General features: G+C 43.7%; 1 protein-coding gene and 1 pseudogene across 1 annotated transcript; both read right to left on the reverse strand.

The window, feature by feature from the left end:
- Bcl2l1-ps1 (Bcl2-like 1, pseudogene 1) lies at positions 1-2,143 on the reverse strand (annotated as a pseudogene).
- Positions 5,731-6,690, reverse strand: Or52m2 (olfactory receptor family 52 subfamily M member 2). The gene has a single exon (NM_001000123.1). It carries the CDS (start codon positions 6,688-6,690, stop codon positions 5,731-5,733), a length of 960 nt encoding a protein of 319 aa, NP_001000123.1.
- Between the last annotated feature and the right edge of the window lie 10,377 nt (positions 6,691-17,067).

Here is a 17,067-nt window from a genome sequence, read left to right on the forward strand (position 1 = left end):
TCACAGACACCATTTATTACTGAACTGCACTTTCACCTTCACACAAACTATTTCAAAGAGCTGGAAAAAGTGTAGGGTGAGGGGAGGAGAGGGACAGGTGCCTCTCAGAAGCCACGACCCTCAGTGGGCTTCCCCAGGCAGGGCAGGGAGGGAGCGTCAGGCTGTCAGTCTCTGGGCACCAGCTCTCCACGGGCACGCGCACAGCAAGCCAGCAGCTCCTCATACATAAATACAGACACGCTTAACAAAAATAGTATATCATCTTCACAAGGAATAAAAACTAGTCTCAGATATGTACAGTAGAGAGCCCGGGGTGGCCAGAGCTGAGCTGGGACCCACAGGGATGAGACAGGCCAAGGGTGGAGCAGAGGAGAGGCCTGAAGGGCTCCTGGCCAGGGCATTCTGACCTTGGCAGCCCTGCTGCAGATAGGTGGGGACAGGGCACAGACAGGCCCTTGCAGTCCTCCTCACCTATGCACCAGGCTCTTCTTCCTGCCCTTCCTGCCTGAGGTAGGGAAGCCCCCAGGGCTCCCACAGCTGCGCTGTAAGCTTCCTCTCACTTCTGGGCTAAGGCCAGAGTCCCTGGACCCTGTGGCCAGCACCCAAGGCAAAGATGCCACAGGCTGATCTTGCAGGAAGTGAGGCAGCTGAAGTCATTAACAGCTCTGGGGCACCTAGCGTGGGCCCAGTTGGTCCCTCAGTCATGGTCACCATGGAGCCAGGGGAGGGGTGGAGAAGGATCTGGGGTGGTGCTAAGCCGCAAGAGCCGCTCAGGCTCTCGCTCAGGCTCTCGCAGGGTGGACTTTCCGTCCCTCCTCCTGGGTGGGGCTGGACTCTAGCCAGAGGCCTCAGGAAAACATTCAGACCAGGGGTGGGGGCTTGGCCAGGCCACAGGTGGGGAGGAGGTCCTTGCCTCCTTATCCCAAGCAGCCTGAATTTTTAGTTAGTCAAAAGGGCTAAAAGCACCTCACTCAATGGCTCGGGGAGGGGGGGGGAGAGGGGGTGGAGATGGGAAGGAGGAGGAGCCCCAGGGACACAGCAGGATGGGAAATGATCAATTCTGAGGCCACACACATCAAAACCAAGGCAATCTAGTCTCTGGGGGAAGAGGTTTAGAGAGCTCTCCAGCTCCCTGCCAGAAAAGCATTCCTGAGAGGCTCAGGGGTAATCAGGGTCCCACCAACAAGGCAGGCTCTTCTCCCTCTAGCACACCCCTTCCCACTCCTGCCAGCCTCCAAGGAGCTGATCTGAGGAAAAACCTTGTGAGTTTTGAGGTCAAGGGAACTGAGATGTGGGGGGAAGGTGGCTTTCACAGAAGCGTGGTAGATTCTAGAAAGCTAACTGCAGGGGACTCCGTCTAGGCCCAACCCTATAATAGGGGAAGAGTTGCATGTAGTGGTTCTCCTGGTAGCAATGGTGGCTGAAGAGAGAGTTGTGGTGGGGGCAAGGTGGGAGGTGAGAGGTGAGTGGACGGTCAGTGTCTGGTCACTTCCGACTGAAGAGTGAGCCCAGCAGAACCACACCAGCCACAGTCATGCCCGTCAGGAACCAGCGGTTGAAACGCTCCTGGCCTTTCCGGCTCTCGGCTGCTGCATTGTTCCCGTAGAGATCCACAAAAGTGTCCTGTTCAAAGCTCTGATATGCTGTCCCTGGGGTTATATGAAGCTGGGATGTTAGATCACTGAATGCTCTCCGGTACCGCAGTTCAAACTCATCGCCAGCCTCTCTCAGCGCTTGCTTCACTGCTGCCATGGGGATTACCTCCCGCGCATCCAAACTGCTGCTGTGGCCAGTGGCTCCATTCACCTCGGGGCTATCCGCCAGGTGCCAGGATGGGTTGCCATTGATGGCACTGGGGGTCTCCCTTTCTGGTTCAGTTTCTTCTGGGGCTTCAGTCCTGTTCTCTTCGACATCGCTAAACTGACTCCAGCTGTATCCTTTCTGGGAGAGCTTGTAGGAGAGAAAGTCAACCACCAGCTCCCGGTTGCTCTGAGACATTTTTATAATAGAGATGGGCTCAACCAGTCCATTGTCCAAAACACCTGCTCACTCACTGGGTCTGCTCTGTGTTTAGCGATTCTCTTCCAGGATCCAAAGCCAAGATAGGGTTATTCAAATCTATCTACGGCGACAGCAAGCAGGTGCACCCCCCGGAAGGTCTTTTGTATCATAGGTCGGGAGGAGGTGGTGGCTGGGTCGCCGGTAACTCAGCAAAAAACCCCGGCCCCGGCCGGGATCATGCGACCTGGTAGGCAGGCCAGAGGAATTGCGAAGCTTAGGAACCTGCCCCCTCGCTTGCTTCCTCCATCGCCCAGATCGAGGGCGGCCTCTCTGCTCCGCGTGTTTATTATTTTTATACTCCAGATTTTTATTCCCCTTCTGGTCCACCCCCCAGGGTTCCACATTCCATACCTCCTCCCCCACCTCCTATACTGCCCCCCACTCTCCACAAGGATGTCCCAACCCCAACCACCCCACCAGACCTCTAAACTTCGTGGGGCCTTCAGTCTCTTGAGGGTTAGGTGCATCTTCTCTGACTGAACCCAGACCCAGTAGTCCTCTCCTGTATATGTGTTGGAGACCTCATCTCAGCTGGTGTATGCTGCTTGGTTGGTGATCCAGTGTCTAAGAGATCTCAGGGGTCCAGGTTAATTGAGTCTGCTGGTCCTACTACAGGGTTGCCCTCCTCCTTAGCTTCCTCCAGCTTTTCTGTTCGTCAGCAGTTTCTGTTCGTTGGTTGGGTGCACATATCTGCATCTGACTCTTTCAGCTGCTTGTTGGGTCTTTTGGAGGGTAGCCATGGTAGGCCCCTTTTTGTGAATACCCCATAGCTTCAGTTAACTTTTATTTTCTGAGATTTTTTTTCCCCACAATGACAAAGTGTACAGAAAGCACTCAGTTCTAAGTGGAATGTCTTCATTAACTAGCCCCCTCCAACGACTCAGGGAACTATGAGGTAGAGGAGGTACAAGGATTGTAAGAAGCAGAGGTGATAGATGACAATATATTATTTATTTCCTGTATTTGGGTGTTTGGCCTGCATGTTTGCCTGTGTTACATGTGATGTCACTATGTGCATGCAGTACCTATGGAGACCAGAAAAGAGCATGGATCTCTTGAGAGTGGAATTATGTTAAGCTACCATGTGGGTGCTAGGAATTGAATTCTATCCTCTGGAAGAGCAGCCATTATTAACTGCCTGAGCCATTGTCTCGGCCCTGATTAGGATAGTTTTTACCAATTTACAGGAACTGTTCCTGTACTTTGTGCCTCATTGCATATTCTGTCTCTGGGGCCTTTCAATGTACAACACAGACTATTTAGGAGACAGGATGACTTTTATAATTTGTGTGCTGGGCTGCACACAAATACTTTATACTATCATACTTTGTCCTTACAATAAACCCATAATGATCACCAGTATTTTCATTCACAAGAAGAGGGGCTGGGGTTTAATTATATGCTCAAAGTTTGACATACTATTATTCAATGTCAATTTCTGCCCATTATGATTCCACAGCCAAAATTGTTAAGACATTCCTGTCACATGACCCTACACAAATATCACATCAATGTTTCCTCCTTCAGCCATTTCCTATCCAGCCCCAAAAAAGTATGGTAATCTTCTGTTATGTTCCAGAGTGTTGGTTATGGAAAGAAAGAGTTGCGTGAGGAGGAGCAACCATTGGTTGGATCAAGATATTCCCCAGTTAGTCACATCTCCATAGAGTTCTTCAGTGCTCATTCCCTTCTATTCTGGTGAAACAAACCCCTTGACTACAAACAGTACAGCTAGGACCACGGATGACAGGAGGACAAAATGTTTGAATGGAACTAAGGCCACACTATTAAGTCTGGTGGGCCCTCTCAGGAGGAGGGCATCTGATCAAGCCAGAGCAAAGATGTAGCCACTTTTTATTATCCCCAGCCATTCAGTTCCACATGATGATAAAGATGGGTCTCGCCTATGGGAGATTCAACAGATTATCTAGGGAGAAATGCCTAGCATTGGATTATCTGCAGCTATTCTGTCATAAAGTTCTTAGTAGAAAGCTGTATTTCAAAAGTCCAAACTTCCCATATGCACAATTACAAGGTATAAGTGGAATTTAGGCAGTGGAACTATGTCAAAATTTCCCCCAGCATTCATTCTACTGCAGGGTTTGAGTGTTACAGTCCTTTATAATCGCCTATACCTGAGCCAGCCTAATATCTAAAACAGATTTCCAGCTTTGAGAAGTTAAATGTGTATTTTCTTCAAGTGTCTTTTCAGGTAAAAGCCAGTACACAAAACTACTTTTAATATATATATCCCTATATTTTCACAATAATTTGATTCAAGTTTGGCACTGGAATCAGGGACCATGGTAGAATGGGAGAACAACTGCCCTTTGCTGAGACAATGGTGAAAAATTAATAAATGTTATCGAGCCAATCTTGGTTTAGGGATAGATAGATGCAATCAAATTAGGGCCTAGTTAGAGGTTTACATTAAACATTGGAGACTTGTGCTATTCCAAGTTTCTCACTTATTTTATTTTTGAACATACAACAAACATCATTCCAGTTATGACTTGACCATTTGTTTTCTTGAATATATTTTTCAAAATACTAAAGTGATATCTTTTTAACCTAAGATCACCCATTTTGGCCTTTTAAAAACTCATCATGACTCATGAACTTGAATCAGATGACTTAGAATTTAAAAAAAAAATAGAACAACATGGACAGAACCATGATTCTGAAGCACTACGTCAGAAGCGATTGCCTTTTCCAAATGCATTACTAAAATTTTTATGTAAGTGCTTTGAACAAGTCTCTTTATGGAACTCTTGCAATCTGTAAGCAAACTTTTGCAATCAGCAAAAAGGTTAAGTCATATAGCAAAAAGTAGCAAGAAGAATTCCCCAAAAATGACCTGGAAGATTTTCAAGGTTTATCCACTGCAAGGTCTCCATCTATTACATTCACCTTTGACCCGTTATTACTTAACCCTCTTGATGTCAATCCCATGGTAACCTCCTTTCCTTTACCACTTGATACCTCAGTGAAGCTGCTGCCCCTCACATGTGTTATCTTAGAGCCTCTGAAACAGAGTCTATACCATTTCCTTTTCCTCTCTATCCCTCATTTGGCTCTAGGGGATATGGTATACTCCACGTCCATCTTTTCTGTTTAAATGGAAGAATGACTTGGTTTAATGACTTTAACTCCTGTAGAAGGTAAAATCTCATTCTAAGAGATTTTAAATTGCTCATATGTGTGTTGTCTCCATTGTCAATAAGTATCATTTTAACAGGGGCAATTCAGGAGAATTTAAAATGTTTACCTATGTAACACATGTCTGAACATTTCCAACAAAGTTTTTGAGTTGTGCTTAAGGAGGTGTTGGAATAGAATTCTACTTTTTAGAATTATGCTTGATTACACTTGTCATAGAAAAACTGGGGATATGATGCCACCAAAGTAAAGGATAGAAAGGACCTCAGGTCTCCTGGATATATGCCTGTCACACTTAACTGCACAAACTAAATAGGCAAGGGGCTGGGGCTACAGTGCAGGAACCTATGATCTGATCTCCCTTCTCCACTTCAGGATCTAAGATTCACACTGCACAGAAAACGCATGCTCAAACAGAATAGACTTAAGGGCTGCTTTTAGGGTCCTATCCTTACAGTTTAAGTAGGACCCAGAACGACTATGGGCTTCCTTCCTATTGTCACTGAATATTTACATGTCCCTGTGTTGAGTTCCGGACTTAATAATATGCAAAAGTCTCTCTCGGATCTGTTTGGTACGCACAGCATAGACAATTGGGTTGAGGATGGGTGGGATGAGGAGATAAAAGTTGGCCAAAAGAATATGGATATGGGAAGGCACGTGGCGGCCAAAGCGATGGGTGAGAGACGAGACAGCAATAGGAATATAGAAGACAAGGATGGCACAGATGTGAGAACCGCATGTCCCTAAAGTTTTAAACCTGGCATCAGAGGTGGACAATCCCAACACAGCCCTGAAAATCATCACGTAAGATGCAGTTATAGCTACGGAGTCTAGGATTAATACCAGGAGACCAATCCCCATTCCATATAAATTATTGGCTCTTGTGTCACCACATGCCAAAGTGACCACAGCCATGTGCTCACAGTATGAGTGGGCAATGATGTGGGTCCGATAAAGGGGCAGCCTCAGGCGAATGAGGAGTGGAAGAGGTCCAATGTAGAATACTCCTCGGAGAAGTGCAGCCAGCCCCAAGCGTCCCACCACTGCATGGGTAAGTACTGATGTATGGTGTAGTGGGTCACAGATGGCCACATAGCGGTCAAAAGCCATGGCAAGAAAGATGCCCGACTCAACGGTAGCAAAGCAGTGGACAAAGAACATCTGAATCAAGCAAGCATCTAGACCAATTCTGCAGGCACCAAACCAGAAGATGGCCAATAGTTTGGGCATTGTAGAAGTTGATAGGACCAAGTCAATAACAGCCAACATACACAGGAAGAAATACATGGGCTGGTGCAGGCTGCGCTCTGTCTTAACCACTGCCAAGATGGTGATGTTCCCCACCACAGCCACCAGGTACATGGAGCCAAAGGGGATGGAGAGCCACATGTGCAGGGACTGCAGTCCTGGGATGCCGGTGAGCCAGAAAGAGCTGGGTACTGAACAGGCATTGTTAGAAATGAGCATGCTTGGGGGGATGGGATATGCAGGGGCACTCGTAATATTAAGTTTCCACTCCTGCGAGAGACAGTGCCCCTGACAGCGCTACAATAGACCTTCATTTTCATTCTTGATAACTTGTGGCACCTATAACGAAGAAGAATTTTGAACATCAACTTGGAAGGTCATTATGGTACTTAATTTATAAGAATTATTTATGATGACATTATTGATAAACACAGAAACAGGTGTGCTCATGGCTTCTAAAGTTGGCCTTTCAAAACGTGGTATAGAAACACCCAATATTATACATTCCCTTGATCAAGGAGGTTTATTTTGGGGTAACTTTTCCTAAAAAAACAAAGGAAATACAGAAATGGTTTCCAGGTAATAGTTAAATGTAAATAATAAATGATAGGTTTAATCTATAACTGTCTATGCTTTTCTTATAACCAATCAGTAACTTTGGTATCAATGATGTATACTAATTAGCTATTTTAAATTTTTGTTTGGATGAAAAGTTGGAGCTATGTGTCAAAGTAAATAAAACATTGCTTAAATTTTAATTTATACATTTACTGATCTAGAATTATACTAACTGTGGATTTACTTGTATAATGTTTATATCGTATAATAATTGAAGGGGTTACTAGGAGGCATAATAAACTATGATTTAATATTATTAAAGTGTGTGACATGTAGAATTATATCCATAAGTTGAAAGTGTCTGGAAAGATTTTCGTTGTGCTTTTCAACCTGTTGATTTTTACGTAGACAGTATTATGGGTACTTTTAAATTTCTACCACAAGTATGGAATATAAATTCTTCTACATGTGTATAGTCTGCTTTAAAAATAAAGTTATAAATTATCAAAGTCTGATAAAAACAGAAGGAAGCAGTCTTATTAGGAAAATATATTAGTGGGATAGAATTATTATGATTTGACATAGTGGTTGAAATGGGTTAATGAGTAAAGCAGTTATACACACTGAAGGACTTAAATCTCCAGAGCCTATGCAAATCAGGCACAGTAGCACACAGCTGTAAACCAGGCACAGTAGCACACAGCTGTAAACCAGGCACAGTAACACACAGCTGTAAACCAGGCACAGTAGCACACAGCTATAAACCAGGCACAGTAGCACACAGCTGTAAACCAGGCACAGTAGCACACAGCTGTAAACCAGGCACAGTAGCACACAGCTGTAATCCCAGAACTTCTGTGGGAAGGTGACAATGCGTAATGGGAGCCGTCCTCTGACTGTCACTATACATAATGAGACACATGCACATGCACATGCATGCGCGCACAGGCAGGTAGCCCACAGTCCTACAGACAGGCACACAGGCAGGCTGATGAAGGCAAAGGCAAATGCTCTTGGTTCAAGGCCACATTTATACAGAATCATACAAAAGTGGTACTCTACCAAACCAGTTATGTAGCAGATTGCGTTACTCTAATTCTGGGAGCCCAGGACCTCCAGTATCAGTTATTTTATGTTAACTCATAGCTCCCATCACACACACACACACACACACACACACACACACACACACACACACACACACACACACACACACGACATGGGACCTAGACTCATTCAGAAAAATATCTCACATTTCAGGTTGTTAGAGTTTATGCTTAAACAGAATGAAGAACAGACACAATTTCTTGAGAATGTTTACTCTAAGGAAAGACTACTGTTAGTAATTTTTCCTGGCAAGTATTGGGCACCACTTGTGATTTTCCTTAGAGTAAATTTTCTTAAGACTTTGTACCATCTGCTACTAGAGAGTAATGAGAATGAACTAAAGGGATAATGGACATGTTCCTTGCATCAGAGTCCTTGGTCAAAGAACCAGATTATACAGGTCTTGTCTGCTTTTTGGTTTTTAGATGCATCTGCTAAAAGTTTTTATTTACATCCTCATTGTTCAGTCTGAGAGCCCAGAACAGCACTGATGCCCTTTCCTGTCTCAGGCTTGCCCTCCTGATCCTTCTTCTCAAGTACTTGTTAGTGAGTTTTCACCACATCCATGTGTGCACGATGACTTTCTTCACACAGCTGTTCTGTCTGGGAAGTTTCTTCATTACTTTTGCTTCCCCTAGGTATATTCTCCCATCCTTTAAGGCTAGTTTCGGTCCATCCTTTCCAAAGCTCTCAGTGACATCTTTAATCTATACCATAGTGTGTGTGTGTGTGTGTGTGTGTGTGTGTGTGTGTGTGTGTGTTTCACTGGACCCTTACAAACTCCCAAATTGTCTCAAAAAAAAAAGCCTACATACATTTATTTTAATTTTTCTGTAAAATAGGGCTAGCTATTTCATTTCTATACCAAGTAGGACTAAGTCCCTATGTAGCCTGTGAGGCCACTGCCTTAGACTTTGATACACAGCTCATTTTAAGAGCTCATTTGTTTATTCAGTGGCTAGACATTCAATGGACAGATGGAGAGTAGAACCTTAAATTCACATTCTGTGAATCTTAAAATAGCTTGCAATATTTTTTTATTTTAAATCTTTGACTTGGATATTTGAATATGTAAATGAGTGTTGACATGTAAAGTTACTTCCTCAGGGGTCAAATAAATGTACAATCGACTTAGATCAATCAGTTAGTAAGGGGAAGGCAGCTGTAGGAGGCTGCTCAGGACGCTGCTGAATTACTAACATGTCAGATTTGTCACCCCAGAACTTTATTGTACTCTTAGAAATTTATGTGAAGTCTCCTTTTCCATTTGCAAAACAGGAAAAATGTTTACTGCAAGGGAAAGCTGTATGGGAAAGAAGGCGGGGCTTTGATGTGACAGCACATGCCTCCCCCTGAAACTCAAGATGAGTGGCAGACTGTGAAGTGTTCACATTTCATGAATAAAAAACATTTCTCTGTGCTTGTTACATCTCAGAGGATCTTTTGAAAGTGTAGGAATAGGTCAGATGGATCAAGATTTAAGGCAGTGCTTAGTACAGAATTTTAAAACCGGGACACTGTTGATGTGTACTTTGAATGTATAATGTATCAAAACAGAGAGGAGCTCATTTACTCAACTTCAGGGTATGTCTAAATAGTAACTACTTGTTGCAAAAGACTCTGCGTCCAGCTATGGTCTTAGCTGTAGTCTCTGTCTTTGATTTGTGTCTGACCTATTTCAAAAACTAATTGAGTGTTAGGCTAGGATAAAGAATGCCAAAAAAAAAAAAAAAAAAACAAACCCACCTTATGTTCCCATCACACAACTGTCATCATAAGCTTCAGTCTTAACTAGGTTGTGGCAACTAAATTACCTCACTTGATCTAGAGCATTGCATACCAATATTTTCTGCTTCTACAGAGATCGCATTTTTACCTGCACAGTGGTGACAAGCCTGCAAGCCCAGGGAGAGATGATCTGACGGTCTGAGGCTTCGGAGAGAGGTGCTGCTGACATAAGCGGTGATTAGAAGCAAGACACACAGGTTCATTTCCTAACTCTATTTTTGCTGTTGTACAAATTTTGGCGAATTGTGTTTGTTTTTTATTTTGTTTCCTGGTCTGTGATATGAGCATTTCTTCATCTCTGTCATCCTGTCAGGCTTAGGATTCCTAGCTGCTGAATAGTGCTGTCGTCACCTCACCCACCGACTCCTCCATTCTCCCTTCCACTGACAGTCGGTGCTGCATCTCCAGGACAGTAGAGAGTCTAGAACTTCTTTGCCAACTAAATGACTATAATCTCTCTCTCTCTCTCTCCCCCTCTCCCATTCCCTCTCCCCCTTTCTTTCCCTCTTCCTCTTTCTCCCTCCCTCTCTCCATCTCTCCTTCCCCCATCTCTCTCAATTTTTAATGAATTGGCCTGTAAGCATATCCTATCCTTTTTGCTTTCCTGTAGTCAGAAACATAAGAGACTTATTTTGAAATGTTATAACTAGCTTCATTAACATGAATAGCACTGATTGAAAAAAACAGACTGATTCTGTTGGGATCAGTTCAGGGTAAAGAGATGTCTCATCCTGGACTCTAAGACAAGAACCTCAGTTGGGCTGCCGGAGTCCAGCCTTTGCTGTTCCTAAATACTAGGCATCCCTATCTTCTATTCTGTGATTTTTTTCTTTTTCTTTAGCTCAACCAAGGCAATATTGTATCAACTCGCTGATGCTTTTGAGTAATCCTATGAGGAAGAGAACAGTTTCTGACTCTAGAAGGCTTCTTTCTGTGGCTTTGCTCCCAGTCGACATGAAATGTGCTTACCCATGGAGCATGCTCACAGAGCTGCAGACTCTTCCTTATGGTGGTTAGCTCTTATCTGATGCTTGAAAAAAGGTAGTTGGCAGCCAGGGGAAGGCCATTCCCCTGATCACTTTCTTTCTTCTCCTTTATGTAGGCTCTGAAAATAGCTGGCTGTTTCCCAAGGGCTGCACAGAGAAACTTGCCTGCTTCCCTCTGGATTTTAGTTCCCTCTTGGGTGTCACTCTCTGTCCACTCTAGCTTCAAGGACTAGAAAAGAGACTTATTCTTATCCTCAGGTGAGCTCTTAGCTGGTGCTGGATTTGACTGCCTTCCCTTGGGCCTGGTGTACTCACAGGTTCTAAGGTTCATACCTCATGAGAGAGTTCACAAGAGAGGGGTGGGGGAAACTCCTAGACCCTCATGTAATTCGTGTATGTTCTTGTAGTCACCACTTCTACTAAAAATAATATTTGTCGTGGTTGGAGAAATAGCTCTGTGGGTAAAGTTGTTGCTTTGCAAACATAGGGAGCTGAGATTGACCCCCATAATCCATGTGACAGAGCTGGGAGTGGTGGTGCACACCTGTAATCCAAGCATGGGGGCCGGGGCTAGGCAGATGGCTCCCTGGGACTCGCTGGCTGGACAGTTTTGTTTACTCGGTGAACTTGGGCTAGGGAGAAACCCTGTCTCAGAAAACAAAGTGGATGACACAGAAGGAATGACGCCAGAGGTTTATCCTGAGTCTACACAGACACACAGGCAGATACAGACAGACAGACACATGTACACACTTGCACACTCAAAAGCCTTAATGTAATACCTGGCCTATACCAAGAAGAAAACAAATTAAAATTAAATGTTAATCTTTTAAAAAGTTCTAATTTTTGAATTCATTTTTATTTAACCAAAATATTTACAAATTGGAAATATTCACACGTGGTTACTTCTAACCCTTCCAGGATAGGGACGAAGCTAATTTCAGTTTTTCCAACCAAAGTGGCACAGATACGTTTCTTTTTTTATTTTATTTTATTTTTTTAGATTTTTTATTGGATTTTTAAATTTACATTTCAAATGTTATCCCCTTCTCCGGTTTCCTGCCCAGAGACCCTCTATGCCATCTCCTCTCCCCTTCTTCTACAAGGATGTTTTCCCACCTACCCACCCACCTCTTCCCGATTCCCCGCCCTGACATTCCCTTACACATGCAGCTGGAGCCATGGGTCTGTCCATATGTAGTCTTTGGGTAGTGGTTTAGTCCCTGGGAGCTCTTGTATTGTTTTTCTTATGGGGTTGCAAATCCCTTCAGCTCCTTCAATTCTTTCTCTTCTTTATATTTCTGTGCAAGCATAACCAAGGCTATCCAAGGAGAGATGTCTAACACGGAAACTGATGATTTTGCAAAGGGTCATGATGTAAGGCGAGGGGAGGTGCTGATATTAAGGTTTAGTCCCCTAATTGGTTCTTGATTTGTTAACAAAGAAGGCCGGGAGCCAATTACTGGGCAGAAGGTACAGGTGGGACTTCCGGGTCCAAAGAGGAAGAAGAGACGCAGGGAAAGATAGAGGATCCTTTTCTGCATGCTTGGGAATGAGCAGCGATCATGTAAGATCTTGGGGCAGCCAGGGCTTGTGGCTCGGCTGCAGGTGGGTTGCCAGAGATGTTTGGCAGGGTCTGATTGGAAGGGCCACTGAGTTTGAGGCAGAAGGAGGTGGAACTGGCAACACAACTCCTCCCGGAGCAAGGGTCTCGAGAGTGGGCTGGTCGAGCTGTCAACTCCTGGAGCATAAGATGGGTAGGAAAAGAGAAGCTGGGTCAGTGCTAACGCTGGATTCCGGAGCTGAGCCAGATGAGAAAATGAATCACTAGTCTTTGGAGATGTACGCAAATCGCACACACACACACACACACACACACACACACACACACACACACACACACACACATATCTCTACAACTGATATATATAAAATCCTCCCCACATACTTTTTCAAGTCAGTATCTGGACTAGCAAGCTTAAATTCTGTTTTCCTCCAGAATTACAAATAACCAATGGATAGTTTCAGACACAATTTGACACTAAGCTTACTGATGAGGTTACAAGCTTGATATCAAGTACTCAAAATATAAAGCAGAAGAGTCTTGTGTTTTGCCATTTTTGTGTCCTGTGTTTTGGCATTCCCATCTTGGCTCCACCAACACATTTTCATTGTGGTTTGGAAGCTGAGTTCTGCAACAAGGTTGTTTGGAGAAAAAGGAGGGTTAAGTAAAATCACTACCTTTTACCTCGGGAACCTGAGTCCTCTCTTTGTTCTATAGGGACAATGGCACCATCATTCTTTGTGCAGTCAAAGGATGGCTCAGAGGTTAAGAGCACTGTCTACTCTTCCAGAGGTTCAGAGTTCAATTCCTAGCAACCATGGTGGCTTATAACTATCTGTAATGGGATCTGGTGACCTCTTTTGGCCTGTAGGCATATGTGCAGGCAGAACACTGAATACCTAATAAATTAAGCTAAAAAAAAAAAAAAAAGATAGAGGGGAGACCAAAGCATCTGAGAGAATTTTTAACAGAAAGTAACTTGATTAAAACCTGACTCTTGGGGGCTGGAGAGATGGTTCAGTGGTTAAGAGCACCGACTGCTCTTCCAAAGGTCCTGAGTTCAAATCCCAGCAACCACATGGTGGCTCACAACCATCTGTAATGAGATCTGATGCCCTCTTCTGGTGTATCTGAAGACAGCTACAGTGTACTCATATATAATAAATAAATAAAATAATAAAAAAAACCCTGACTCTTTCAAAAGCAGTGTATGCCAATCCATTGAGATGCCCATCACCTGTAAGGATCCTATAACAAAAACAAGTAGGCTTCATTCCAGGGATGCAAGGTTGGTACAATATGTGAAAATCCATTAATGTGATCCACTATATAAACAAACTCAAAGAAAAAAAGACTGGATCATCTCATTAGATGCTGAGAAAGCATTTGACAAAATACAAAACCTCTTCATGTTAAAAGTGTTGGTGAGATCAGGAATTCAAGGCCCATAATAAACGTAATAAAAGCAATATACAACAAACCAACAGCCAATATCAAATTAAATGGAGAGATACTTGAAGCAATCCTACTAAAATCAGGGACAAGACAAGGCTGCCCATGCTCCACATTTCTATTCAATATGGTACTTGAAGTTCTAGCTAGAACAATAAGACAACAAAAGAAGATTAAGGGGATACAAATTGACAAAGAAGTCAAGATATCATTATTTGCAGATGATATGATAATATACGTAAGTGACCCCAAAAATTCTACAAGAGAACTTCTACAGCCAATAAACAACTTCAGCAAAGTGGCTGGATATAAAATTAACTCAAATAAATTGGAAGCTTTCCTTTATACACATGATAGACAGGCTGAGAAAGAAATTAGGGGAAACAATACTCTTCACAATAGTCATAAATAATAGAAAATATGTTAGGGTAACTCTAATCAAACAAGTGAAAGATCTGTATGCCAAGAACTTAAAGTCTCTCAAGAAAAAAAAATCAAAGAAGACCCATAAAATGAAGAAATCTCCATGCTCACAGATTGGCAGGATTAACACAGTAAAAATGGCCATTCTACCAAAAGCAATCTACAGAGTCAGTGCAATCCCCATCAAAATTCTAACCCAATTCTTCAAAGACATAGAAAGAGCAATTCTCAAATTCATCTGGAAAAACAAAACAAAACAAAACCCAGAATAGTGAAAACAATTCATAAGAATTAAAGAAGTTCTTGGGGAATCACCATCCCTGAACCTCAAGCTCTACTACAGAGCAATAGTGATAAAAACTGCATGGTATTGGTACAGAGACAGACACGTTGATCAGTGGAATAGAGTTAAAGACCCAGAAATAAAACCATACACTTGATCTTTGACAAAGAAGCCAAAAATATCAAATGGAAAAAAAAAGCATCTTTAATAAATGGTGCTAGTCTGACTGACAGTCTATATGTAGAAAAATGAAAATTGATCCATATTTGTCACCATGCACAAAGCTCAAGTCCAAGTAGATCAAAGACTTCAACATAAAACCAGAGACACTGAATCTAATAGAAGAGAAAGTGGGAAAGATCCTTAAACACATTTGCTGGGGGGTTGAGGCAGGGGAGGAGGGAGAATTTTTCTAAACAGAATTCCAATGGCTTAGGTTCTAAGGTCAAGAACTGTTAAATGGGGCCTCATGAAACTAGATAGCTTCTGTAAGGTAAAGGATAGTCAGTAGGACACTTCGGCAACTTACACATTGGGAAAAAAATCTTCACTAACCCCACATTCGATAGAGGGCTAATATCCAAAATATATAAAGAACTCAAGAAGCTAACCACCAAAAAACCAAACCACCTAGTCAAAAAATGTAGTTAAACAGAGAATTTACAGCAGAGGAATCTCAATTGGCCGAGAAGCACTTAAAGAAATGTTCAAAGTCCTTAGTGACCAGGGAAATGCAAATCAAAATGACCCGGAGATTCCTCCTTACATCAATCAGAATGGCTGAGATAAAAAAAAAAACTCAGGTGACAGCACATGTTGGTAAGTGAGGGTGTGGAGAAAGAGGAACCCTCTTCCATTGCTAGTGGGATTTCAAACTGATACAGCCACTCTGGAAATCAATCTGGAGGTTCCTTAGAAAATTGGAAATAGATCTACCTAAAGACCCTGCTATACCATTCTTGAGCATATATACAAAAGATACCCCACCATGCCACAGGGGCATGCATTCCATTATGTTCATAGCAGCCTTATTTGTGAAAGCCAGAAGACAGCCAAACCCCTCAGAGCTCCCAGGGACTAAAACACCAACCAATGAGTACATATGGAGGGACCCATGGCTCCAGCTGCATATATAGCAGAGGATGGCATTGTTCAGCATCAATAGGAGGAAAAGCCCTTGGTCCTGTTAAGGCTGGATTCCCCACTGTAGGGGAATCCCAGGGTACTGAGGTGCAAGTGGGTGGGTGGGAGTGGGAGCATCTTCATAGAAGCAGGGGGAGGGGGAGGGGATGGGAGAGAGGAAAAGGGGATAACATTTGAAATGTGAACACATAAAATATCCAATAAAAAATGAAGACATCCAGGCAAATAGACGGAATTAGCAAATATCATCCTGAGTGAGGTAATTCAGACCCAAAAGAACATGCATGGTATGTACTCACTAATAAGTGGATATTGGACAAAAAATACAGAATACCCAGGATATAATCCACAGAACTCAAGAAGGTTAACAAGTTGAAGGGTGCAAGTGAGGATGCTTCAATCCCACTTGGGAGGAAGAAGAAAGCAATCACAGGGGGCAGAGGGATGGAGGGACCTGGGTGGGAGAGGGGACATGTTGAGGTACTGGGGGGGTGGGTCAGGAGAGAAGCCCTGAGAGTCAGTAGAAAGAATGGAAACAGGCAACCGTGGGAGGTAGGAGGGGGGACCCTCTAGAATGTAGCAGAGACCTGGGAGGTGAGAGACATCAGGACTTAAAGGGAGGTACATTAGATGAAATGTCCTACAGTGGGGAGAGGGAACTTGTAGAGTCCACCTCCAGTAGAAAGATGGCATCAAGTAGAAGCATGGGATTGCCATCCCACACTCAAAAACTTGACCCAGAATTGTTGCTGTCAGAAAGAAGTGCAAGGACAAAACTGGAGAAGATCCTGAGGGAAAGGAGGTCCAGTGACAGGCCCAAAATGGGATCCAGCTCAAGGGGAGGCCCCAAGGCCTGACTATTACTGATGCTATATGGTGTACTTACACACAGGAGCCTAGCATGACTGCCCTCTGAGAGACCCAACAAGCAGCTGAGTCAGATGCCAATATGTGCACCCAACCAATGAACAGAAGCTGCTGACCCCTGTGGTTGAATTAGGGAAAAGCTGGACGAAGCTGAGGAGAAGGGCGACCCTGTAAGAGGACCAGCAGTCTCAACTAACCTGGTCCCCTGAGATCTCCCAGATACTGAGCCACCAACTAGGCAGCATACACCAGCTGATATGAGGCTCCTGACACATGTATGGCAGAGGACTGCCTGGTCTGGCCTCAGTAAGAGAAGATGCACCTAACCCTCAAAGAGACTTGAGGCTCCAGGGAGTGTGGAGATCTGGGGGGTGGTGGTGACATCCTCTTGGAATGGGGGGAGAGGAGTATGAGACGAGGAACAG

The sequence above is a fragment of the Rattus norvegicus genome, chromosome 1 (assembly GCF_021556685.1).
Source record: "Rattus norvegicus strain SHRSP/BbbUtx chromosome 1, alternate assembly SHRSP_T2T, whole genome shotgun sequence".
In the NCBI taxonomy this organism is placed as follows: Eukaryota; Metazoa; Chordata; class Mammalia; order Rodentia; family Muridae; genus Rattus; species Rattus norvegicus.